The sequence below is a fragment of the Pollachius pollachius genome (assembly GCF_949987615.1).
Source record: "Pollachius pollachius genome assembly, chromosome: 1".
Lineage (NCBI taxonomy): Eukaryota > Metazoa > Chordata > Actinopteri > Gadiformes > Gadidae > Pollachius > Pollachius pollachius.
The window spans coordinates 41371465-41397964 of record NC_136934.1 but is presented as its reverse complement, the minus strand read 5'-3'; the positions used below and the strand labels follow the sequence as shown (position 1 = coordinate 41397964).

At 49.6% G+C, this 26500-nt stretch overlaps 1 protein-coding gene across 1 annotated transcript; it reads right to left on the bottom strand.

The window, feature by feature from the left end:
* Nucleotides 1-5908: 5908 nt before the first annotated feature.
* On the bottom strand, nt 5909-26499 carry LOC307088865 (zinc finger protein 516-like; the record flags this gene model as incomplete). Its single annotated transcript, XM_079754911.1, has 4 exons — nt 5909-9461; nt 15120-15224; nt 18701-20236; nt 25656-26499. Coding segments are annotated over 4 exons (2685 nt in total), but the record flags the coding sequence as incomplete, so codon positions are not given.
* Between the last annotated feature and the right edge of the window lies 1 nt (nt 26500).

The window sequence follows — 26500 nt, the reverse complement described above, 5'->3', positions numbered from 1 at the left end:
AACATGCACTGTAGTAGGTTGTGGTTCAAAAGTGATTGCACAATGTTGAGATTAACATTGTTGTGCTTTCACCACACATAACCCAGCTCACGAATAGCACCACGCAAAAAGGAGCTTAGACTACACTGCAAAAGAGCACGACATGTGTATAGATATAAAGTTACAACCAAACCTTCAGCCTGCATGCGTGCATGTTCGTGTTTGTGCATGTAATGGATTCCAGCGTGCTGTACATCCAGCCGGCCACGGTCGGCCCCTCGCTCCAATACCAATGAGAGAGCATTACGGGGGTGAACCCGGGGCTGCAGGCTAGCAGCATTGGCGCGGACACGTTGCCAATAAACATTTAGCAGTTCGCAGGTGCGGAGACCGGCTGACTGACCAGCCGACCGGCCGCCCCCCTAGAGAGGGACTGACATGTCTCTCTTGAGCCTGTCCCGCCTTAAGATTGCCCTGTCTGTCAGAGACCCCCCACACCATCACACACATTCACACACACACACACACACACAGCCATCCCTTCCTCACTGTCGATAGCCCTCCCTGATCACTCCCCCCGGCCGTCTCTCCCACCCAACCCCCCCCCCCGTCTCACCCTTTTAACCTCCTTGTGCAGCCCTCAACCCTGAGAGCTCACACTAACAACTACCAGCCTCACACACTGTCTCCCACCTATCACACACATGGTCTCCCACCCATCACAGCATCCACTCCAATCCCCGCTGCCCCTTCCTACACAGCCTGCTCTCCTTTGTCCCACTGCTGCCATTCATTCATACACACACACACCCCCACACACACACACCTCAGCGTAGTGCGGGCCCTTCCACCTGCTGGCCCCTGGGAGCATCACCAGATAGAGCGATTAGTGAGAACAGGGGAGAGGAGATCTGCTAGGGCTGCTGCCTGTCGCTTGAGCAAACAGAATACGCACACGCACTCACACATACACACACGAGCAAACACACACACACACACAGACACACATATGCAACCACCTGCAAACACATGTTTACTAGCGTACTCCCAAAGGCCGACGCACACGCACACATATACATGCACACATATACACACATACAAACATTGACACACACAAACGCACACACACACAAAAAGATCGAGAGAAAGAGAGCGAGAACAAGAGAGAAACAGAGAGAGAGACGGGAGGATAACTAATTGCCTTTGAACTCGTATGAAGATGGATTTACGCACATTTCCCTTGATTGTTTTGATCAGTTATTTGAATTGATTTTCTCCAAAACAGTCCGTCTCATGTCTCTCGTCTCCCAGATCACTTGCCATGGTGTGGACAACACTGAAGGAGTAGCAGCCGTAGCATCATAACGCTGTGTTCTCCTCTCTTTCTCCTCGTTATCCTCTGTGCTTTCACAGCGGAGGGCCATGAGGAGGAGGAGGGGATGATGAAGGCCATCCGACAGTATTTGTTAAAACAAGAACAGAGGGGGGACGGGGGGCTGGAGGGGGGGGCAGGCCTTATGCCAGAAAAGAGATACTCCACCCCACTCCAATCTCTCTCACACACGCTCACACACACACACACACACACACTCACACAGACACACACATACAGACTTCTTAATCTCCTCTGATGTTGTGTGTGGATTGGCACCGAGTGTAGATGCTCAAACTTAGAGGCTTTGTTCAAGTCCCCTATCTGTCTGTCCCTCTCTCTCTCTCTCTCTCTCTCTCTCTCTCTCTCTCTCTCTCTCTCTCTCTCTCTCTCTCTCTCTCTCTCTCTCTACAACCGCCTCTCACCCCTTTTGCTAATTCTTTCCCCCCCCGCCCCCCACACACTCACAAGCGTTTCTTGTTGTGCTCTTCAAGTGGAGCAGGAGGAGGCAGTGAGAAGGGGAGAATAAAGAAAGAATGAGGCGAAAAGAGAAGATTGCGTCATTAAAAGGGTAACATAAAATTTAAGCTGTTCGGCTCCGCCAGCGGAATTAGCTGGATAAGTACGGTCGGCGGTGAGAGGGGTAATGAATGTGGACCCGGGTTGGAAGACATATGAAATGTCATTAATGTTAATTCTAATCACTTTTTTTTTTGGCTATTAAGTTCAAATTAAAATGAAGGGGATGTTAAATGTCACGGTCTGTCCTGGGACCAGGGTCGGAGTTGGGGGCGAGCGAGGGGTGGGTGCCGCGTGGTGGGAGGTGGTGGTGGTGGGTGCCGCGTGGTGGTGGGTGATGCGAGGTGAGGGAGGTGGTGGTTGGGGAAGGTGGTGCAGTGGTGGCGGTGGGCGGTGGGTGGCGGGAGGTGGTGGTGGTTAGTGGTGGAGGTGGTAGGAGCTGGTTGTGGTGGTTGGTGATGCGAGTTGGGAGGCAGTGGTGGTGGCAGTGGTGGTGATGGTTAGTGGCGGTGGTGGTGGTGGTGGGGGTGGTGGTGACGGTGGTGGTGACGGTGGTGGTGAGAGGTGGTGGGAGATGGGTGGTGATCAGGGGTGTCAGGCCACAGAATAGGATCCTCATTTGCATCCTTAAGATCAAGCTTAACTCTCTCCAAGTGCGGGCAGATAGAACATGAAGTGGAGCTGATGATGATGATGATGATGATGATGGTGGGGAAGAATAGAATGAGAGAACACAGAGCTCCGTTGTGGCTGATCTCCCCCCTCCTCCCCCTTCCTCACCCGCATTGTTCATCTTCAAGGTTATTTTCTTGAGCTTGCCGTCTCACGTCAACCCCCCCCCCTCCCTGTCCTGGCTTCAAGGTTTGTTCTATTTAAGACCAATCATGTCGATGAGGAAATGAATTAATCCAGCTTTAAGTAACAACTTTAAACACACACACACACACACACACACACACACACACACACACACACTAGAACATTGCTCTCCCATCTCTCAGACAAATCTGTCCCGAGACATGCGTCGCAAGACAAAACAGCAAAGAAAGACGGCTGAATTCAATAATCGTTTGGGCTAAATTTAAATAGGGGCGGATTTGACACAGGATATGAAAACGTTTGAGTGTTTGCGGCGAAGAGCCACGCTGAGCCTGTCAAACAGACCAGCGGGAACAAGGAAACATTGTAATTGAGGTTAAGTCTGAAGACGACCACCACCTCTTCCCCCAGCTCCTCCATCACCACCACCACCACCACTACCAACTCCTCCATTATCCCCACCACCAACCCCCTCACCACCACTTAAACCGCCAGCTCTACCACCACCCCCTCCACCACTACCACTGCCACCTCCTCAACCATTCCCACCATCACCACCAAGTCAATCACCACCACTGAAACACCACCAACAGCACCACCACCGCCACTACCATGTCCACCAGCACCACCAGCATTCCTACACCTCCTTCAACCCCAACAACAAGACCCACACCACCACCACCCCGCCTACCTCCACCCAACAGCACCACCATCCCGGCCATTGTGAAATTAACCCTTTTACACCCCGGGACATGCCGACTTGTCTCCCAACGGCAACTCTTGGTCTTTGGTTAATAACCCTGTATTTTTCATTTGCATCTTCCTTCTCTCCTCTCATCTGCTCTTTCTCGCTCTCCCTCTCTCTCTCTGTCTCTCGCTTCCCCGGTCTGTTTCCTGTTGGGCGGCTGCAGAGGGCTGCGGGAGAGTAAATAACATTTGATATGCATAAACAGGCCCTTCCTATTCATTACTGTCAAGGAGCGGCGGCGCACAGGAGGCTGAGGTCAGCGTGTGAAGGTCCTCCTCAGGCAGGAGAGACGCCCGTGGTAGCTGTCACTCCCCGACACCACCCCCTCATAACCCCCCACGCCACAACCACCGTCTTCCCACCACCACCACCACCACCACCACCACCACCACCGTCACCTTCGCCTAACATCAGCACCACCCAACCCCCCCCCTATTAGCACAGGCTCCAGGTCATAACCTTTTCCGTGGCATTTTGCGGTTCCAGAACCCTTTGATTAGTGCAATATTTACATATTTCACCGTGGAGAGGGCTGCTCTTGTGTCGTAGACACTTGAAGTGTTGTAAATGTGTTTGGCCTTTTGCCTGGAAATGCAGAGGAGTGGGACTCAGGCAGTACCTTGTTGTATGTGTGTGTGCATATATATATATAGATATATATATATATATATATATATATACTTGTGTATATGACCATTTACATTCTTTATAGGAAGTATATTGTTAAGAGCATGGTACTATATTTACCCCATTAGCCGGACCCCTCCCCTCTCTGGGCAGACAGTGCAGTGCAGCGTTCCCGTGGCGATCAGACGGAGTACATATTCAAGTGTCATTTGGTTCTGCCGAGTGGCCTTTGTCCCCCATAAGGCCGGCCGCTTAAACAGCCATTAGAACGGGCTAGTGGTCCCCGGTGGCAGATACAGATCATACCCTCTGACACAAATGGTCCAGCAAGAGCCATAGAGGGGCGAGCAAGAGAGAGAGAGAGAGAGAGAGAGAGAGAGAGAGAGAGAGAGAGAGAGAGAGCGAGAGCGAGAGGGAGAGAGAAGCGGACCACGGATTTCCTACTCTGATTCTCGGTATGGTTGAGAACACATTACACGTAATGTCATCCTAAGTTCAGGGAAAGAGCAAGAAGAACCACTTGATAAATGCAGTATTTATTTAAATATTTGTTGGTATATAAAGGCCTAAATATTTATATATATATATATATATATATATAAATATAATGTGTCTCACACCCTTACAGACATTATAGCTATGAAAGCAGGTTTACAGGTTGAGAAATATATATAGATAGAATAAAAGATTATATTTGTATACACTTTGATTCGGTGGGTTGAAACACTAATACGATGAAAAGCCAAAGCACGTAAACAAAAGCATGCACCAATCTTTATCGGCGTGTCGCGGGAAACACAACAAAAAGTCACACAACAAAAATAAAACAACTGAAGTGAAAAAGGGGAGCTGATATTCTCTCTATCCGTCACACCTCAGCCAGCCTGACATTTCCCGGCGTCTCTCTTCTCTCTTCCCCCTCACTCAACTCAGTCACTTTCAGTCTTTGGCGTGTGACAGAGAGACGAGGTGTCAGGGAACAGGTTGCTGTCTTCATAGCCAGCTCCAGGGCGGGTGGTGAGGGTGGGTAGGGGGGTTTGGTGTCATGTCTGCCTTTCCGGCGTCTGAAGAGCGACGGAGGAGAAGAAGTGACGGGCAGCTGCTGTCTCTCTGTCTCCCTCTCTGCCAGCCCTGCGGGGCCCGGCTGGCATTAACGTCAGGAGCCATGTTTCTCAGAGGGAAGCTGCCACTCAGGCGTCACTCATTCACGCTACACAAAAACCTGCTGAGGCGGCGGTGGACAAGGCTGACTATAAGGACAACGACAGCGCACCGTACGGGCCGGCAGCGATACGGCGATGGAAACCCACCCCACCCCACCCACCACCGCCACCCCTCCCTTTCGACAGGTGGACCCCCCCCACTAACTCGTTGAGGGGGTGAGCGTCTCCATCACTGAACGCTTGAGCACACCTCGCCGCGCTTTGCCCGGCGTGGAAGCGGCAGCGCATCAAGAGCCGGGATCATCAAAAGAGTTTGGAATCGGGTGTGATTTTAGAGGGCAAAGGTCATGTTTGGTGCTTTGTGACTAAAGTTAAATGTATGGCTGGTGACTCATTGTTTAAAGAAAAAATAATATTTCAAACCTCATTTACAAAACCAAATCAACCTTGTCTGTGTGATTCCTGTAAAGCTACTACTTCTTGATTTTTTTAAACTAGCACTTCTTGTAGCCACGGCTATTTGATTGGCCGCTTCCATCGTTCTCAGCTTCACTTCTGTGTCCAGTAGGACAGAAGCGTCTGTCCACAGACTCAAAGTAGATGATGTCTGTGAACCAGTGCAGGGAGGGCCATAATAACATAAGCTTTAATTAAAAACAAACAGACCACACAGTCAGTAAGTGCCGCTTAGGTGTGTCTTTATTGTGGACATGACATGAAGGGTATTTCAAATCATATAATAATAATAATAATAATAATAATAATAATAATAATAATAATAATAATAATAATAATAATAATGTATATAAAAATGCAACAGAACTGAGAATGGCTCAGACGAGGTAGAGGTCACATCCACTTGCTGGCTCGTAAAGTTATTACATCAGAAAAAAAAATGAACCCAAACAAACAAACAAAACCCAGAATAAAAACACACAACACTCCACCCACCGAGCCCTGGCCTGTTATCATTTGGAAATGTTAATAAATACAACCAAGTACACTGTGGAAATGTACGGTATTCTACTGTCAATTAACCACAACGTCCATGACAAAGACAGCTAACAGACAGAAATAATACAACTGAAAAGGCATCGTCGGAAGCAAAACACAACACCGGGAGTTGGAGGCCAGCTTCTCTGGAATGCCCTCCATAACGGCTTCTTGGACCAGTGAATGGGGGAAAGACCTAAAGCACACTTTTACACCTGTATGAAAATAGAACAACTACTGTACCGGTAGCATTATTTCCATGTTTAAACAGCATGGCTAACAAGCTGCTTCACCCAGCCACCACACACATCTCAAGATCATCAAATCAATAAATCATTGTTAAATGTCATTAAAATAAAACAACAACCCCAAAGTAAATCTATCAACTCAGAACCGTTAGGAGGCTAAAATAGCGCAAATAGGACTTTGAACAGAATTAGCTGGCACATTCAGACATAAATTAGCCTAAAATCAGAGACGGGTGTTAAAGCAGCAAGCTAGTCTAAGAGCACTAGTTATATTTGGTATTCAACGCTGTGTGTATAAAAGGGTTTGGTAAGAGTGGAATACAGATATAAAGTTAATATTACACACATACACCCACACCCACACACACACACACCCACACACACACGCACACACACACACCACCGCTGAATCTCTTCAACATTATTTTTTATATTTTTCTAAGTTACACTTTGAGGTACAAATTTATAGATTAGGAGTTAATTTGAAAGGGAATTCAACATTGGTATTAGTACTACACTACTCAGTATAGGCTAACATATTCAATTTCAAGTATTTTCATTACTCACACACCTTCAATACGCTGTACACACACACACATACTGTGTGTGTGTGTGTGTAAGGTACATCAGAGCACACAGTACTGTATGCATTACAAACCACCCAGCAGGTTTTACCACCATTTATATCATGCGCGTTTCTGTAAAAACAACTGCGATCCCACACAAAGGTGTGAAGTACAGAACAGTACTTTAGGCTCCTTTGTCTTCCCACGGTGTCTGATTCAAAATTGAGGCAAAGAAACGCTGTATTTCCTGACGTCCGTTACACGCGCTGTACCAACGCATACGTATGAGCATTGAAAGGCCTCGCGTTCAAGTCTGTCGAGTCTGTTCACCGACGCCTCCAGTCACAGATGGGGCATGGTTCGTATTTTGTTGTTTTTTGTTTCTGGTAGGTCAGTCCGGGAGAGAGAACAGAAATATTGAAGGAAAAATATTCTATCCAAAAACCGCCGAGAAGCAAAGCCTCTCAGGTTAAAAACTGGAGCTGAAAAGAGTGTAACAGAGACGGGAAAACAAAAACTAAGCAGGAACCTTTTTTTTTTTATATCCCAAAAGAGGTAGGCTAGAATGCAAATCATCTAGGCAGGATCATACATTGAGGTTGATCAACCTACTAGCCAATATGCTGCGTTTGAGCTGAACAAACACAAACGCACACACACACACACACACACACAAACTCAAACAGCACACACACACACACACACATACACACACACACACGCACACACACACACACACACACACACACACACACAAACACACAGAGCAAAGCAGTGATGGCTTTTTTATTCAATGGGCTCTGCAACAACATCTCTATCTCCCTCGAATCCCTGAACTAAAATCTCCTGAAGCCTGACCCTCTTGATCTTTCAGCTGCGCCTGCCGGTCTTTGTGTGTCTGCCTCTCTCTCTCTCTTCCACTTAGACCCACTCTCTTCTGCCTCTCTCCATCTCTCTCTCACCTTCCCCTCGAAGGAAATTCGCTTTCCCATCACCATTAAGTCAAGCACACAGAACAACAAGAAAATAAGCCGCATGTTTTGCTGGGACTAGCTACACATCTGTATCCTCTTCCTCCGTTTTTCTTGTTCTTTCAACTACAGAGGTGAGCTTTTAATATGAAATCGGGGGGAGGGGGGGAACAGCCTGCACTCATCTCGCCGTACTCTTTTAAATGGACAATAATTGAATGGCTGTTAAAACCGCACGCTCATTTATATTGTCCATTAAAAACGCACACTCTTTTTAATGAGCAGTAAAGCAGACACCCCCTCTTCCAGTCATTAGCTCTGCTCCCGCTCCCTCTCTCTCTCTCTCTCTCCCCCCCTCTCTCTAACTTTCCCTCTCTCCCTCTCTAACTGTCGCTCTTTTAGCACCCTTGTTCTCCAGCTGTCTTTCTCTCTCTACCCTCTCTCTCTCTGATAGGTCTCTCTGGGTCTCTCTCTCTCTCTCTCTCTCGCTCTCTCTCTCGCTTTATGGTGAGCTGAACAGCCTCTGAGTACACTCATGTTAATGTACTTCATGTTCTCACTTTACACACACACACACATACACACACATACACACACACGCCTTCATTACCATCTCGTTAACTTCGTTCTCTTTAGTGGGGGGGTGGGATGTGTATGTGTGAGTGTGTTTGGGGAGCGGGGGGAGGGACTAGAGGAAGTGGGTCTGCAGTGTCCTGGAGGACGTGTGTGAACGTTATTCTCATCTTGTCCGGACATGCGGTCTCTCTCCTGAGTGAATGCACACACACTGTTCCCCTCATCAGCTGGACAGACACAGCTCAAAAGTCACGTCTCACCTTCTCACGCAAGTGTGTTTGTGTGTGTGTGTGTGTGTGTTTGTGTGTTTGAAAGCACACAAGTCTTTTAAAAAAAAAATAGCATTTCTTCATTATTTTTTCTTTTTTTTTTTACTTTGTCCTTTTTTTGCGTGATCGTACATCAAATACAAAGAATCCTTTTTTCTTCCTCAAAATGAGCTAAATCAGTGTTGCCTGTGGTTAAAGGGCTGTGATTGGCCGCCCACTGTCGGGCGGCTTGTCGGAGCGGCTTTGTTTCCTGTTTGTCTCTCTGGGAGGGGGGTGGGGGGTGAGGGAGAGGGTTGGGGTCGAGGTTTGGGGTTCCTGGTTCCCGACCCTGCGTTCAACTGCCAAATTTCCCCGATCCGTCCAATCAAGTCTGACGGCAGTTCCTGATCCTTCTTATCGACATCTTCTGCTCTACGTGGGATGGGTGGATGGTGAGGTCGGTTGTCTGGGGGCCACCGTCCCTGCCACGGGGCCAGGGTCCGGGCCGCTGCTCCGGGGCCACAGGCCGGGTCGGACAGGGCGGTGGTGGTGGACGCTCTCCATGTGGGTCTTTAGGTTCCCTTTCTGAGAGGCTCGGTACGGGCAGAGGAGGCAGCAGAACGGTCTCTCGCCTGTAGGGGGAGGTGGGGACACATTGACACACAACGTTAGAGAAGGTCGGGGGATATCCTCCCAGAGCTGTTAGTTAGAGGATGAGGAAGAGGATAGGGCAGCGTCGGACACAGAGGTGCAGAGAAGGCAGATAGATTCAAACCAAACCAAACCCACAAAGAAGAACCAGGCTCTCTGAGAAGGCCTTGTGAGCAACTCTGAACAAGGCTTCAAACCACTTCTTACTTCTATGTATACAAAGCACCTACTGACTGCCCAGGCGTTACTAAGAGTCCCTACATGGGATAATTAATTTGCTTGTTAACTATCAAAACAATCCAAAATAGGAGAGCGGGCTTGTATGTTGCAATCGCAGACAAGCTGACCACTGTATTTGTGTGTATTTCTTTCCTTATGAACCCAATTTGAACCCAACAACTTTTTCCGGGCTTCTATATATCTCTAGTCTAGAATGGGAGCAAGCGTAACGTTTTGGGCACAAGTTAACTTTGCCCTGTGTAACCTGACCCAGATCAGACGAGAGAGAGAGTCGCTCCTCTCTTCCGCTGCTCCTCCTTCCTGAGAGAGAGACGTCTGCCATCTGGAGCGGAGAGAGCTGCTCGTCCTAGCCTCTCGACACCCCGAGCAGTCCTATTTTTCCTCCACCCCTCTCTCTCTCTCTCTCTCTCTCTCTCTCTCTCTCTCCTCCCCTCTCCCTCTCCAACCATCTCCTCCCCTCTCCACACTCTCCCCCTTCAGCCTTCTCAATCTCTACCCCCTTCTCCCTCTCCTCCCCCCTTTCCCCCTGTTCCCCCCCTCTCTCTCTCTCTCTCACTCTCTCCAACCCTCTCTCTCTCCTCCCCTCTCCCTCTCCAACCATCTCCTCCCCTCTCCACACTCTCCCCCTTCAGCCTTCTCAATCTCTACCCCCTTCTCCCTCTCCTCCCCCCTCCCCCCTGTTCCCCCCCTCTCTCTCCTCCCCTCTCTTCTACCCTATACCCTCGCTCTCCCTCTTTCGATCAGCACAGCCTACCAGCCCCCCCCCCCCCCCCCCCCCCCCCCCCACACACACACACACACACACACACGTTTAACCACTTCTTCCTCTTCTAATTAGAATGACCTACAGAGGCTTAGGCTCCTCCACCGCAAACATGCAACACACGCAAACGCAAACCCGCGTACACCTGAACAAAATAAATGAGATTGCCATTTAATTGCACCCGATTATCATTTTGATAAATTGAAGAATATCAAAGCGGCCAAACAAATGATCCTCTTTGTAAAACCCCGCCCCCCTCCCTCACCCTGAAGATGGAGTAATGGGGAGATGTAGCGGTTATCATACATCATCTTAAAATGCAACATGGTGAATAATGCAATCAGGAGAGAGAGAGAGAGAGAGAGAGAGAGAGAGAGAGAGAGATCTCTCTCATTAATGACACCAGTCGCCCTAATAAACCTGGAGTGGTCGTGACAGGACGTGAAAACAAAAAAGCAAAACCGACAACGGCGACGATCGGCAAAAACACACTGAAGCAGAGGGGATAAACTACACGAAAAAAACAACATGGAGGACAGGAGGGATGCCAGGACATGCAAGGAGGGGGGGGGGGGGGGGGGGGGGTGCTGGTGAGATGATAGGGCAGGGGGTGTGCGGGTGGTTGATGTTTTGCGGCCGGCGTGAGTGTGTGGCGGGGTGGGGTTGTGGTGTGTTATACCGATGTACTATATTACACTAAAGGTTATTGTCACCGTAAAGCTCACCGCCGCTGCTTTCTAATTGGACGCCTCTGCCGCGCCCGCTGCCATCAATCGCGCCCCGTGCGTGCATTTGTCGCTTTGTGCGTCCGTATTTATGTGTGTGCGTGATTAATTAAGATGGAGGTGTGCGGTGTCGTCCCGGCTCTTTTTTCCCTTCAAATGTCAACCCTGAGCAGATTTACTTTTTACTCAGAATTCTGGCTCAATCTCCTTCCCTCTCCCTCTCTCTCTGTCCCTCCCTCTGTCTCTCTCTCGCCCTCTGTCTCACTTTCCCGTTCAGGGAGCCCTTGCTGTTGTCACTCTGAAAACGTCCCCCCCCTGTGATGGCGGCGTACCGACGGTTCCATCTGGTAGGAGCGCCCATACCATTGTCCGCCCCCCTGTTACTCATACCGCAGAGGACCTTTATGTCACTTCCTGTTTGGTGAAACCGTGGTGAAACCACCGCCGGCTGCGATTTCAATTGGTGTAGCGACGGAACACACAAACAAACAGGAACCGGGTAAATAAACATACAAAATGATTCTGTAGGGAGGAATCACGACACAAACGAAAGAAAGACGAACGTAAACAAGAGCAGAGCAGGCTGGACACAGCGACGCGACGTGTAGACGCAGTGGGCGCAGGGTGCTCGAGTGTGGGGCCGTCAAGGAGAGAGGAGGTGGTGGGGGGGAGTCGGTGTGGTTAAGAGAGACATACTTGTTTGGGTGGAGCTTCGGCGTCGGCGGTGGTAGCGTGAGGGTCGGCTCCTTGGTGGAGTCCGTTAAAATCAAACCCAACTGCAGGAGAGAGGGAGGAGGAAGGGGTGAGGGGAGGGGGGAGAAGGAGGTGGGGGGGAAAGGGAGGAGGTGGGGGAAAGGAAGCGGGAGGGTGGTTATAATCTGGGATACAGCAGTCCTACTGTGTTGTAGGAGAACTTCTGAGGAGAGACGGCACAGAGGAGCCTGGGCCGAGAACCAGGAACTGAAAGGGGCGGGGTTATGCCTTGTTGTTTTGTGACGGAGATATTCTACCAAAGAGAAACTCATTCTTGATTGTTTGAAGCTTTCAGAAGGGGATTTTAATAAGGGTACTCTCACAGTGACCCGTCTACATGGTGTTGATTTGAAACCTTTACAGACACGTTATTATTACAGTTTAGCACTGGTCGAGTTTGTGTACCAGATCCCCGCCTCAAGCAACACGATTGGTCGAAAACCAACACGATGCGAAAGATGAGGAAACGGCCCGTTCACCACAGATTTGAGCTTGTCTTCCATCAGACTTTAGATATTAATCTAAAGTCTGATTCGTGAGACTAGGGGGCTAGAACTCCCCCCTCACCCGCCTTCCTCCACCAGCACATGGTAGCATTATGCCACCAGCGCTGATACAGTCGGAGATGTGGCGTTGATGATGATGATGACAGTGGTGATGGTGATAATGGCGGTGGTGGTGAGGAGGAGGAGGATGATGATGAAGCATGGTGGCGTCAGGCCAGTGATTTAATGTGACGGATGTTAATGGAGGGCCTCGGGGTGGCTGCCCTTTTCTGTGTGTGCGCGTCCGTGCAGAGAGGACTGACGGTGACAACATTAATTACAGCTCTGCCCGTGTTTACCAAGTCTTCCAAGTGTCTGTGCATGTGTGTGCGCGTGTGTATCTGTTTGTGTGTTCCTGTCTCTGTGTGTGTATATATAATAGTGAGGGTGTTTCTTAGCATGTGTGTGTGTGTGTGTGTGTGTATCTATCTGTGTCTATATGTGTGTGTGTGTAGTGTGTTGATGCATGTATGTGGGGGTTAGTGTGTCTCTATGTTTATTCAAGCAGTTGAGTGTGTTTATGCACCTGTTTTTGTGTGTGTCTGTGTGTGTGTGTGTGTGTGTGTGTGTGTGTGTGTGTGTGTGTGTGTGTGAGTGTGTGTGTGTGTGTCTGTGTTTGTGTGTGTGTGTGTGTGTGTTTATGCATGTGCGTATGTGTTTGTGTTTGTGTGGTTATAAACGTATGTGTGTATGTGAATGTGTATGTCTTGGCATGTGTGTGTGTGTGTGTGTGTGTGTGTGTGTGTGTGTGTGTGTGTGTCTGTGTGTGTGTGTGTGTGTGTGGATTAACAACAGGGCTAGGGGGCTGGGTGGGCTCTCTCTGCATCACTTACCACTTGCCCTCTGTCACTTAGAATCACTGGCCGTGCCACATATCATTCACACTCCCTGTAAAGAACCTACTTATCTCAATGTCAGGGCTGATCACTGCTGGCCAGGCTGACAGACATGACAGCACAGGACAGGAGACAGGAGAGGAGTGAGAGGAGAGAGGAGAGAGGAGAGAGGAAAGGAGAGGAAAGAGGAGAGGAGAGAAAAGAGGAAAGAGGGAAGAGGAGAGGGAAGGAAAGGAGAGGAGAGGTGGCGGGGAGTAGAGCATAGGAGAGAACAGAGCAGAGAAGAGAGGATAGGGAGAGGAGAAAGGCGAGGAGAGGAGAGGAAAGACAGGAGTAAGGATAGGAGAGGAGAGGGGAAAGGGAGAGGAATGAGGAGAGGAGTTGAGAGGAGAGGAGAGGAGAAAGGCGAGGAGAGGAGAGGAGAGGAGAGGAGAGGAGAGGAAACAAAAGCGGTAGGTAACAGGAGAAAACAAGAGGCAAACAGATAAGGTTGGGAAAGAAGAAAAAAAGAAGAAGAAAAAAAGGTACAAAGAAGAAAAGGATCCATGTGGGAGTTAAGATAAAGGAGGTGATGAATCAGGGGAGGAATGGAGGAAACACTAGAGGGCCAGACGCACAGCGGTGCAGAGAGACGGCGGGGAACAGCAGCCGACGGGAGAGCGTCTAAAGCAGCCTGTTCTGGTGAATGGCATGGCAGGGAAGCATGCAAATGGATTCACAGCGTTTGGCGTGGACAAATGTGGCCACACTTCATTAGAATGCACAATTCCATCCTTCTAATTGACATGTGATTAATAATGTATATAATTTGTCACAGGTCAGTATCCCGAGCAAATCATCGTTTCTGTTTATAAAAAAATAGAGACAGCTGCCGGGCCCGGGGCGGGGGGATAGAGAGGGGGGCCGCAAGCCGGCGGCCGCACCAAGAGTACACAACACACATCTATTTTGATTTATTTCGCCAACGCAGCGACAGTTTTAAGATTTATGGAGTGCGGTGATGAAAATGGGGTTGAGGGAGTGGAGAAGGGAAACGACCAATCTGTTAAGAAAAAATAACGATATTCATCCCTGTCTCGCTTTTGTATTTAGTTTGGACCAGATAAAAAAAAAGAAGTCTATGAGTGTCATAACATTTGGTTGGGGGTTTGGATTTGGTTAGGGTTGTAGTAATCTTGGATCCAGCAGTCCTGCTATGTTTTAGCATTACCTCTGATCCAGCAGTCCTAATATGTTTAACCATTACCTCTGATCCAGCAGTCCTACTATTTTATAGCATAACTTCTGTTCCAGCCGTCCTTATGGGGGTGGGGGTGGCACAGAGCACGGGGCACGCAAACATGGAACTGCAGGGGCGGATTAACGCCTGTTTCCTCTTTGGTTATGGAGATCATTTCAATGAAGAAAATGTTCACGCTTTCAGAAGGGTGTATTTCAGGTGCCAGTCTACACAGTGTTGATTTGAAACCTTAATTTAACCTTTTTTTACAATTTACTAGCCACGTTTGTGTTCGCTGCTAATAGCCAATTACCGGCTTAGAAATCCCCGCCTCCAGCAACATGAATGGTTGAAACAAATTTGAAGCTATAGAAAGTAAAACCAATTCATCAAGATATGAGTTTGGCTACCATTTTTGAGACTCGGGTCCGAGCATGTTGAGTCCGTTTGTATGAATGTATGTGTGTGTGTGTGTGTGTGTGTGTGTGTGTGTGTGTGTGTGTGTGTGTGTGTGTGTGTGTGTGTATGTGTATGTGTGTGGATGTGGGTGCTGTTTACCTGTATGAGATCTCATGTGGGTGCGAAGGTGGCTAGGCTGGCTGAAGCTCTTCCCACACTCGTGACACGCGTAGCTCCCCTGTCGCATTAGAGACCGCAACATCCCTACACACAAGCAAAAAAACACACACACAAACATATTACAACAGAGGAAAAACGGCAGATTAATTACTGTATAATTATTAGGGCTGTCACGATTCGTTGACTGTGTCGACTAATCGCAACTAAGAAAAAGGCTGTTTAATTAATACATCAACGCTATCATTTATTAATGTGTCAAGAAGATACTCCTTTCAATGATGTTCAGATTATGAAAATAATCCTTATTAGTAGCCTCCTCAAAGTGTATGCATGAATCTTGGTGTCTTGTGTTTTTTCGGGGGAACTAAATTGTCGCGATGTGTATTAAGACAGAGCTTTGAGACTTGCTGAGTGTGCAGGTGTCTGCGTCAGGGCTGTCACTTGCGATATACATCAGCATAATTGACGAACAAAATAACCATTAGCTGCAGGCCTAATTATTATGATGGATTATTATCTTGTTAAAAAAAAAAGGATTCAGACCAAAGCAATGCAGCGATTCCACGTCAAACGGGTCACCAAACAATCAGTCTGAAATCGGCTAATACTAATGGCTGCGTGGGCTGATGGATCGCAGTGGCCACCCCCTGCTGCTGATAGGACCTCCAAAGATAACAATCATATATTGTCAGGGTAGGGCTGTCCATCTAAAAGCTGTGGGCTCTCTCGGGCCGAGCCACAGTGTGGATACCAATACGAACCGAAAGCTATCCCACAATGAACTCCTGCCCAGGTTAGCCTCATGCTACCTTTAACCGTGATGTTTGTGGCATAAACCTGCTGGCTCAAAAGCATACCTCAGACTTAGACAATGAACCGTCGGGAGACATCTCTGCCACAACCCACTACCCGAAACATGCACACGGCATAACAAACAACAACAACAGCAGCAACAAGACAAACAACAACAACAACAACAACAACAACGCAGAAGACAGTATTGCAACACAGGTCAGGATCAAGACTGCCAGGAATGTTGTGGAATGTCTGACCGTGATGTGAAGGGTCTGTGGTGGGGGGACTGGAGGTTAAAGATTGAGATGGTGCTCGACGAATGAAGCAACAGAGAGAGAGCGAGAGCAAGAGCAAGAGAGAGAGAGCGAGAGCAAGAGCAAGAGAGAGAGAGAGAGAGAGAGAGAGAGAGAGAGAGAGAGAGAGAGAGAGAGAGAGAGAGAGAGAGAGAGAGAGAGAGGTAGTGGTAGTGGTAGTGCAGGACCGGTGCAGGCATCATTAGTATGTCTATAGTAGTGTCATTATGAGCGGATAGCTCCAGGGGATGGACTGCTGCTGTCACACAGCATCATCTCAGAGCTTGACAGGCAGACACACACACACACACACACACCGTACACACGTACACACACACATGCCGCATAAATTACAGGCAATTAAAACGCCCCGGCTGTGATGTGCCCGCTCCGCCAGCCGTGTGTCACATATCAGGTGTGTTTGTGTGTGCGTACGTGTGTTTTTTTATGTGTATTTGTGTTGCAGTGTGTTTGTGTATGGTCTGTCTATTTGTGTTGTGTGGTTGTGTGTGTGTGTGTTTAATGTGTACATGTATGTGCGCATGGGTGTGTGTATTGGATGTGTATGTGTGATGTGCGTGGTTGTGTGTGTGTGTGTGTGTGTGTGTGTGTGTGTGTATGTATGTGCGTGCCTGTGTGTGTGAGGTGTGCCTGTATGAGTGCTCGTGGGGGGAAACGGGGGGTGGGGGGGGTTCAGTCCAGGGGAGGAAACAAAAAAAAGGTACATCCGCGTCTCCCACTGACGCATGATGAGGAGAGACAGCAGGACAAGAGCCATGTGAAGACAGTCGCTACGTCCGACACACACACACACACACACACACACACACACACACACACACACACACACACACACACAGACACACAAACCAACACACAAACGCACAAACACACACACTCCTGTGACCTCTTCTGCTGGCAGATAACCGGCCTTGGGGTCCATACACCACCAACCCCCGTCTCCCCTACTCCTACATCCCCCCTTTGCCCCCCCCCCCCCCCCCCAACACACACACACACACACACGCCACCCCTGAGCGGTACCCTGGCATATACCTGGGCAGTGCCCACCGATGTCTGCCGGTACCAGGCCGGGGGAGAGAGGGCAGCAGGACGTAGACAGGAGGGGAGGAACGGAGGGGGTGACAGAGAGTGTCTCTGGCAGGTCTGTGGCTCTCTGGCCTCTGGACACTCATCACACACATCCAGCCCGGGCTCCCGCCAGCCCTTCTCACTGGCGCACTAATGAAAGACAAGACAGGAGCTGGGCGCGGGGAGAGCAGGGCGGCCCAGCCACGCACCGCTCGTAGCCGTTCCACGGCGAGAGAGAGACAGAGAGAGAGAGAGGGGGAGAGAGAGAGAGAGAGAGAGAGAGAGAGAGAGAGGGGGAGAGAGAGAGAGAGAGAGAGGGAGAGAGAGAGAGAGAGAGAATGAGAGAGAGAGAGAGAGAGAAGGGCGTTGTTTGTTCAAAAAAGGTCACTTTATAGCATGTGACTCAAAGGGCCACGCCGGAGCGTGACGTAACGCGGCCGGACAGCTGACAGCGATGTCATGCGTCCGCTGGCGGGGGTCGCTGTCTTTGACCCCTGGATCAGCGCGACCCCGTTTGACCTCGAGGAAGGCCGGGCCCGCAAAAATGGGGCGAATAATGTGGATGTTTGGTAATGACCATTTCCAAACCAGCTGGTGGGGTAATTATTGTGTCTCATCACACTTCCTCCCCCCCCCCCCCCCCCCCCCCGCTCCGTCTCCCCCACCTGCTACCTCTCCTTCCCTCTCTCTCTCTCTCTGTCTCTCTCTCTCTCCCTCTCCCTCTCTGACTGAATCATCCCACTCACCCCCCCCCCCCCCCCCGCCTCTGTGTGTGTGAGTCTCTCATCAGGCAGAGTCGTGACCTAAACAGTTTGTGACAGCTTTCTGGGAGAGTGGACTCTTGGAAGCAAGGCTGCCTCGCAGTCGTGTTCACAGCGAAGGTCCTTACACACACACACACACACGCAAACACACCACACACAGATACACACACAACCTTCTACTCATAAACAGTGAAAGACCAAGTGTGAGTGTGTGTGTGTGTGTGTGTGTGTGTGTGGATGTTGAATGCATATCTTTTTCATTATTTAACACCTTGTCAGAAAAGGGCAGTATTTCTTTGTGTCAATCATCTCCTGCCAGATGGTGAGCTTTGAGTGTGTGTGTGTGTGTGTGTGTGTGTGTGTGTGTGTGTGTGTGTGTGTGTGTGTGAGAGAGAGTGTGTCTCTTGTTTGTGTGTGTGTGTGTTTATGCTCGGAGCAGGTGTGGTTTTATAATGTCTAATGTAGTGGTTGACAATCCAATATGAATATAAATGTTGCCTTGTGACACAAAATCTTTAAATAAACTACAAACACTGTATCCCTTTCATGTGGCATTTCTCCCACGGTTTCTCCCATTCCACATGTTGAACATGTTAGGGGGGGGTCTTGCTCTTACCAGAGGGATCCAGCATAGCATTGGCCGCGCCCCAGCGCTGGTAGAGAGCCGCCAGCTCATGGGGGCTGTAGTTCTTCAGGAAACCCAGAATATCGACAGGCATCTCTGGCGTCTCGGCGGGTGCCTCCTGCTTCATCTCACCCCGAACACCGGAGGACAGCGATGCCCCGACGCCGGAGTTCTGCAGAGCGGCCCCGTGTGTGTGGAGGGAGGAGGTGGCGCTCCCGTAGCCACGCCCCACTAGCGAGCTGTGGCTAATGGCGCTGGGCCTGCTCGCGTTAGCATGGCCCTGGCTGTGGGCCGAGTTGGCGTGTGCCTGCTGGGTGTGGTGGTTGTGGTGGTTGTGGTGGTTGAGGGTGTTGGGGTGGTGATGGAGGAGGGAGCTGGCCTTGTGGGGCTGGGGAGAGGCCCTGGCCCTGCCGTACTCCGGCGCCAGGCCGTGTTTGCTCGATAGCATGAAGCCCAGGCCCTCCTGGGGCATCAGGTAGCGTTCGGCCAGCCTGGATCCCCCGGCGGTGGAGCCGGGGCTCGGGGCCTGGGCCGGGGCCTGGGCCGGGGCCGGGGCCGGGGCCGGGGGACGCTGGGGGGCCCCGGTGCTCTTCTCAAGGGAGCCAGTGGAGGAGGACGACGTGGTGCCTCGTGGGTACATATCCACCTTGGGTCTGGGGCGTGACGCCGCCGCGGTGTGCTCCTGCTCCACTGAACGTCTGCCACCACCGCCACCACCGCCGCCACCGCCGCCACCGCCACTGCCGCCGCTGTTGGCCGCCGGCCGGCCGTGGGCCCTCCCTTGGGCTGGGGAGGGCCTCCCTGAAGCCGAGGAGGGCCGACCCGAGGAGGAGGAGGAGGAGACGGCGGGCGAAGGCGAGGCAGTGGGGTGGCCCGCGGGCCGGCTCTTCTTGGCGGTCTCGTTGCAGTGTGTCGGGGGGCGGGTTCGAGGGTTGCGCGTCTCCGAGGGCAACGGCGGGCACTCCTTCCCCTCCAGGACGGGTGGGGGGCCGGTGCGCCTGCCAGAGGACGAGGACGAAGAGGAGGTGTTCTCCCCGGAGGTCCCGGGGGTGGTGGTGGGCCTCAGGGCCCATTTGGGGGCCAGCGTGGAGCTGCCGCTGGTGATGCGGTGGGCCACCGTCTGGTGCATCCACAGCACCTCGGGGTAGCTGGTGGAGTGCGAGCAGAAGGAGCACTTGTGTCGGGGGAGGGCCCCGCCCTCCGGGGCCGAGGCCAGGCCCCTGTGGCCCTCGGGGCGCACGCACAGGTCCAGCGGGGCCGGGCCGGGGTCGACAGGGGACGACTCCGCCGGTCGCCTGTCTCTGGCTGGTGGAGCCGAGAGGTATGGGTGGGGGGGCGTGTGGAGGAGGAGGGCGCTCTTCAGCTTGGAGGTTGACCTGTTGGCGGGGCCGGGGCCGGCAGCCCCTGGGGCAGAGCTGGGTCGGTTGTTGCTGTTGTTGATCGGGTGTTGGACGCGTACATGCGTGAGATAGATCTGTGACTCTGTGGTCGTAAAGTCACACAGGCTGCAGATGTACGGCTTCTCATCTGGGGAGAAAGAGAGAGAAAAAAAGAGCAAGAGATCAGTAGGTGTAGCATATGTAGATGATGTTTATTATTTTATATTGCTGCCTGTAATTCCAGCAATAGGCCAGAAGAGTGCAGTGTTGGACAGTTATGTAATGTTAAAACGCTTACGTTAGGTTCCTGACTGAACATTAAAAAATAACTTCACAAACACATCAAATGGTCTGGCAGAGGAAAAAATATATATATGGTTCAGAAACAGCGTTAAATACAAAGACATAAATGTACATTAACTGTAAATCGTAAAGACCACAACTATTTAAATTGTCCATGGACAAGAAGCGTAACATAAAACTTTAATAATTAGCAATTTATAATATCATAAAATAAATATGACACATGACAGCATGGCCTCGGCGAATGTAGCTACAAATTATGTTTGTTTTATTAACTCTTGCAGTTCTCTACATTGTCCACAAGGTGGTAGACACGACCTACGTTTGTAAGCAAGTGAAACATGAGACTCGGCCAAACGAGATATAGTTAACTCTGCGTGAACTGTAAGCTCGGGCCATGGGAGCTTGACACATTCCCACACACAGTCAAACAAACACACTGTCTTAAGCATTCTTAACCCTATCTGTCCTTTTCTTACACGTATCCCCAACCACTCAACAATCAACAGACACACACACCCTGCAACACACACACACACACACACATCCCCCCCACCAACACACTCACACACGTACGCACGCACACACAACCACACCCACTAAGCACACACGCACACACACAAACAAAATCACACACACACACACACACACACACACACACACACACACACACACACACACACACACACACTAAACCATGAATTGTTCTACACCTAGGCCTCAGTGTGCTACCAGGGCAGTAACCTGCCATCTGCTTCTCATCTGGCTTCCTGTTGAAGCAGAACAGTGGCAAAGAATATAGCCAGCTAGTCCTGTTAGACCACCACAGTGGCTAACCTATAGCCAGTTGGCCAACAGCTATCCCTGTTGGAGCAACACCGTGGCTATCATATAGCCAGCTAACAACCAAACCGAATGGAGCAACACAGCAACTAACATACAGCCATCTAGCTACCAACCAGCCCTGTTAGAGGAACACAGTGGCTCACATATAACCAACTAGCAGCCAACACTGTGGGGGGAGCACAGTGGTTAATGTAGCCAAAAAGCCACCAACCCTGATAGAGCAGCACAGTGGCTAACATATAGCAAACTAACCACCGAGATGAAGCAGCACCGTTGCTAACCTATAGCCAGCTAGCTAGTCACCAGTCAGCCCTTGCCAAGGACAAGCCCTGTGGGCCAGGAGGAGACCAGTCTGGCATTGGATGGGAACAGCAATACGATTCTGTTTTCATGTACCTCTCTCACTCAGCTTCCTGTAACCCCCCCCCAAACACACCCATCTGTGTCCCCAGATCCCCGCTCTCTCTCTCGTTCTCTCACACTTTATCTCGCTCTCACTCTTCCTCCCCCCTCCTCCTCTCTCTCTCTGTCTCTCTCCCTGTCTCTCTCTCTCTCTCTCTCTCTCTCTCTCTCTCTCTCTCTATCTATCTATCTCTCTTTCTTTCTCTCACACATAAATGGCTGAGACCGCAGCATGAACACAAAATACACATCCTGCTTATACCTTGGTTAAGTCGGCTTTAAGTGTTGATCCTGCTAGGACCAGTTCTCTTGTCTATTTCTTTATCTTTTATTCACACACACACACACACACACACACACACACACACACCAACACACAAATGGACAGACTCAAACACACACATATACATATACTCACAAGGAGTGCACCAAAGACAGTGTGTTGGTGTGTTTGCATCGTAACAACACTGCAGTGTGGGGGAGTGCATGAGGAGGAGAGCAATTATGGGCGTCACAACGCCGATAGCCTCAGTCGCCCAGGTGACACGATATGTCACCGATGAGCCGCAACTCCCCCACCGGGCGGAGTAAACAACTCTTAGCTTACAGATGCAGTCTAGGGAGGAATTATGCACCCACACCCAGCCGTTCTAAATCAACCCAACCCCAAAGTCTAGAACAGGAACACACTAATCTCATTGGAGCTGCGTGTAACACAGGGATGAACAGCGCTCAGATTTTCATATGAGAGGTCTGTTTGGGTACACACCTCTGAGCTGTGATGTGTCTTATCATATCCTGGGGATGTTTTACCTTTTCGAGATGCTGCCATGTCCAATTTTCACGCTGTGAAATCAGCAACTTTGTGTCACGGGTCAGATTCTATCAGGAGGATAATATACTCGGAATCTGTACTTAACAACCAGTCCTGAATACCAAACCTTTCTTAAACACACCAAATGTGATTGGTTACGTCAACCCCACGAAGGATACCCCTTCTCTGACAAATGGCTACGTTCTATTAATAGTGTTTGTGGCACCCCTAAATCCACAGAATAGCCTTTCCGAGCCCAGCCTAGTCCTCAGGGAGTGTCTCTCCCCATGTTGCCTCTGCCTCTCTCCACCAGGAAGGGACTATAAATAACAGATCCCTTAGATGTGGCCGTCTGACCGGCTCTGTGTGAAGGGGGGCTGAGTGACAGGCCACAGTGGCCTTTATGGCAACATTAGGGATTTATTATGGGTGAGACGAGACAGGTAAGGAAATTGAACTGCAAATGAAAGAGGGCTGGGTGGATGTTCGGAAGGAAGCGATGGGGATGAATGGATGGATGGATAGATGGATGGATGGGAGGATTGAGTGAATGGATGAATGGGGGAATAGATGGGTGAATAAATGGTTGGATGGATGGATTAATGTTTGGATGAGTGGGTGGAAGGAAGGATAAGAGGATGGATGGTTGGATGAATGGCTACACGGATGGATCGATGCATGGAAGAATGGATGAATCACATGTCAATTGGTGGATCATTTGATGGATGGAGGGAATTATGAATGGATGGATGATGGAAGGATAATAGGTAAATAGATGGAGGATGGGATGGATGTATGAATGGATGGATGGACGGACTGATATGATAAATCGACGGATGGATGAATGGATAGGTAACCCTGCCGCTCTCTTTGAAAGCTATATCTACAGAAATCGACTTGCCTTCCTGTCTCAAGGCTATCACAAAGTTCACTTTAGTAGAATTTACAAAATGATGAAATTACATTTTTAGCAGCTTTATTTATCACTACAAAGCTATATCAACATCATTATTAGCAGTTGTAGTATTACAATGAGAAGTATACAATAACATTTAATTTCAACAAGAAGGATTTGTACTACAGCGAAAGTTATTTCATCATTATCCGAAAGTTGATCTCAAATTGCTTGAGGAAGGAAATGCATCTCTTTATAACAAAACCACCTTTGTTCTGTCATGAAATGTAGCAACGAGCAAGAAAAGAGGAAATAGTTATTGATAGTTACAGTACCATCCCCAGTATTCATTGTCATGGTTTCTTTAGAATCCAAAGTTTCCTATTTATTCAATCCATTTAAAGTGCTGCCAATAAATGTGAGAGTAAAGACAGACAGATTTCCATGACAAAGATATAAAATAAATATTCACACACAGATGCGGTGTGTCTGTGGGTTTGTGTGTATGTTGCCTGGTTGTGTGCTTGTGTGTGTATGTGTGTGTGCATGTTGTGGGAGTTATATGTATCTGTGTGTTTGTGAGTGTGTGTGTGTGTGTGTGTGTGTGTATGTGTGGTAGTGTTTTGTGTGTATGCTTTTGTTTGTGTGTTGCCAGTCTCTGTGTGTGTGTTTGTATGTGTGTTGTTGTTTGTGTGTGTGTTTATCTGTTGGTGTGTGTGTGTGTGTGTGTGTGTGTGTGTGTGTGTGTGTGTGTGTGCTTTTGTATGTGTGTGTCTGTGTGCTTTTGTGTGTGGTTTTCGTGTCTTTCTGTGTGTGTGGCTGTGTGTGTGTCGTGGGGGGGGGGGGGGGGGGGGGGGGGGGGGGTTGTGAGTCTGAATGTGTGTGTGGGGGGGGGGGTATTTCCTGAGACAGGAAGTGCTGAGAGCGTGCAGCTCAGTGGGGCCTGAAGAAGAGCTGTTGCTATTATTACTGAATGTCTAAACCAACAGGAAGGAGTGGAAATCATCCCTAGAATCCACTACACACCAGCACAACCAGTGCTACAAACCCCCAAAATAATTCAAATGGGGTATGATTTAAGATGTCCTACTCATGTTGTGAAATAACCCAAATATACCTGGGAGAATTGGGGAGTATTCAGTTTTTTTTTGTTTTTTTTGGCAACTAAGTAACTCCTGCTTTCTGTGTAAAATTAGGTTGAACCACTTAATAGAATCAATTCCTTTTGATGATGTACTTCTAGCCTATTTTTATTTAAAAACATTTAATAATTAGGATGAGAATTTCAATGATCCATAAACATACATTTTAGTTGATTGCCTGTGTTATTCTGGCCTGTGTTAGCCAGCATTCGGGACATGAACAAAAACAAGGGGTCATACCACCTCTCACATCCCAAACCTAATCCAACAGTAACTGGTGACAAGTATTAGCCTGCTGCGATTGCAGAGAAGGTATATTTTGAAATGTACTGCCATTACGCATTGTGTGGCCTGCTCAACTTAAACAGCCTGAAGCTTACACACTGCTCCATTAACAACTGCATGTCGGGGCAACGAAAGAGAGCATTCTAACAAGATCCATACGCATACGCTCTCATCAAAACAGTGCATTTGGTTCCCCTAGGAGAGTGTAGGATTTCCATTTGCTGCTGAGTTAGTTTGTATTGGATGTGAGAAATCCCCAAAATGTCTCATTCTATTCTAGTATGTTGATAGAAACACAGATCATAAAAACATCTCATTCATTCTAACGGAAGCATTTTGTTTATATTTTTGGGATAATTTGTTGTTCCAGCGAGAAACAGGAAATGCTGAACAGCGTCATGTAATTCTTCAAAATGGACAGTAGGGGGCTCTAAACTCTGTGGTGGCCATCAGGTTGCAGCTACACATTTCAACAACAGATGTTCACCACTGATTGGATGTCAGATGCAGGGGCCAGGAATAAGAAAAAACTCTTATCTGCTAGTACAGCGGAAACTGAATTGAAAATACAATTATTTAGTTATAATCGCCCTTGGTATGATTGCAATGCTAATGTATCGTTATACCTATTGTTTGGTGAAAACTTACATCCCTTTATGCTATGTATGAATTATATACAAAATAAACAATGATTAATTGACTGCTATGTTCAAATCATGCTCATGATAAATTGATGTGAATTTGACAAAATAATGGCATTGTTATTTACTGCTATTCTCCTTTTTGCTCTAAAGTTGCCGAGAGTAATTGCTTTAGTCCACCTCACATTGATCCATTGACCCATGTGAGGAAAACTCGATAAAGAAGGTTAGCGACTAACCTGTAAGCGCTCCCGTGTTGGCCACGCCCATCTCAGAGGCCTGGTCCCCCAGGGTTGAAGCTGGTGGGGAATCCCCGTAACCGGGTGTTCCTGGCCGGCTGGGGGAGCCGGACTCTGGATCGCTGGTGGAGCCCCAGCGTTCGTCCCTGGTGCTCCTGTCCTTCTCCCCTCCGGACGCCTTCCCTCCGTCCCGCCGGTGGACCCGCAGGTGGACGCTGAGCTGGTGCCGGCTGCGGAACACCTTCCCACACTCAAAGCACTCGTTGGCCTTGGAGGATGAGGAGGCCTGCGTGTGGGACGAGGACGTGGACGACGGTCGGCGCCTGTCCTGCCGCGAGGACGGCCGGTACTCTGAGTCGCTGTGGCTCTCGGGGGTCTGGTCCCCGGAGGACGTCCGGTTCCGCCGGGCCGTGTTGCGTCGCTCTTGGCCCTGCAGGACGTAGCGGCTGCTCTCCTTCTCGTAGACCACGGCGGCCCCGGCCAGGCTGTCCTCTCCCATACTCCCTCCCCTGGAGGAGCTCTTACGACTGGGCTCCATCGGCTCCACCACCCTCCCTTTGGTAGCGAGTTGCCAGGCCTGGTAGCTGCACACAGGGTCTAGCTCTTGGATTCTCTGACCCAGCCAGTTCTTCTCCTCCTCCTCCTCCTCCGCCACCACCATCTCCTCCTCTGGGGTATGCTCCTCCTTCTCCTTCACCGCCCGGAGGTTCAGGTAGTCCAGCAGACATCTCTTAGCTGCGGGTGAGTCCTCGTTGTCGCTGGCCCTGCGTTGGGACTTCTTGCCGTGGCCTGGATTGTGGACCTTCTCATGGGCCCGCAGGCTCTCCCTGCTGTGGAACAGGTTT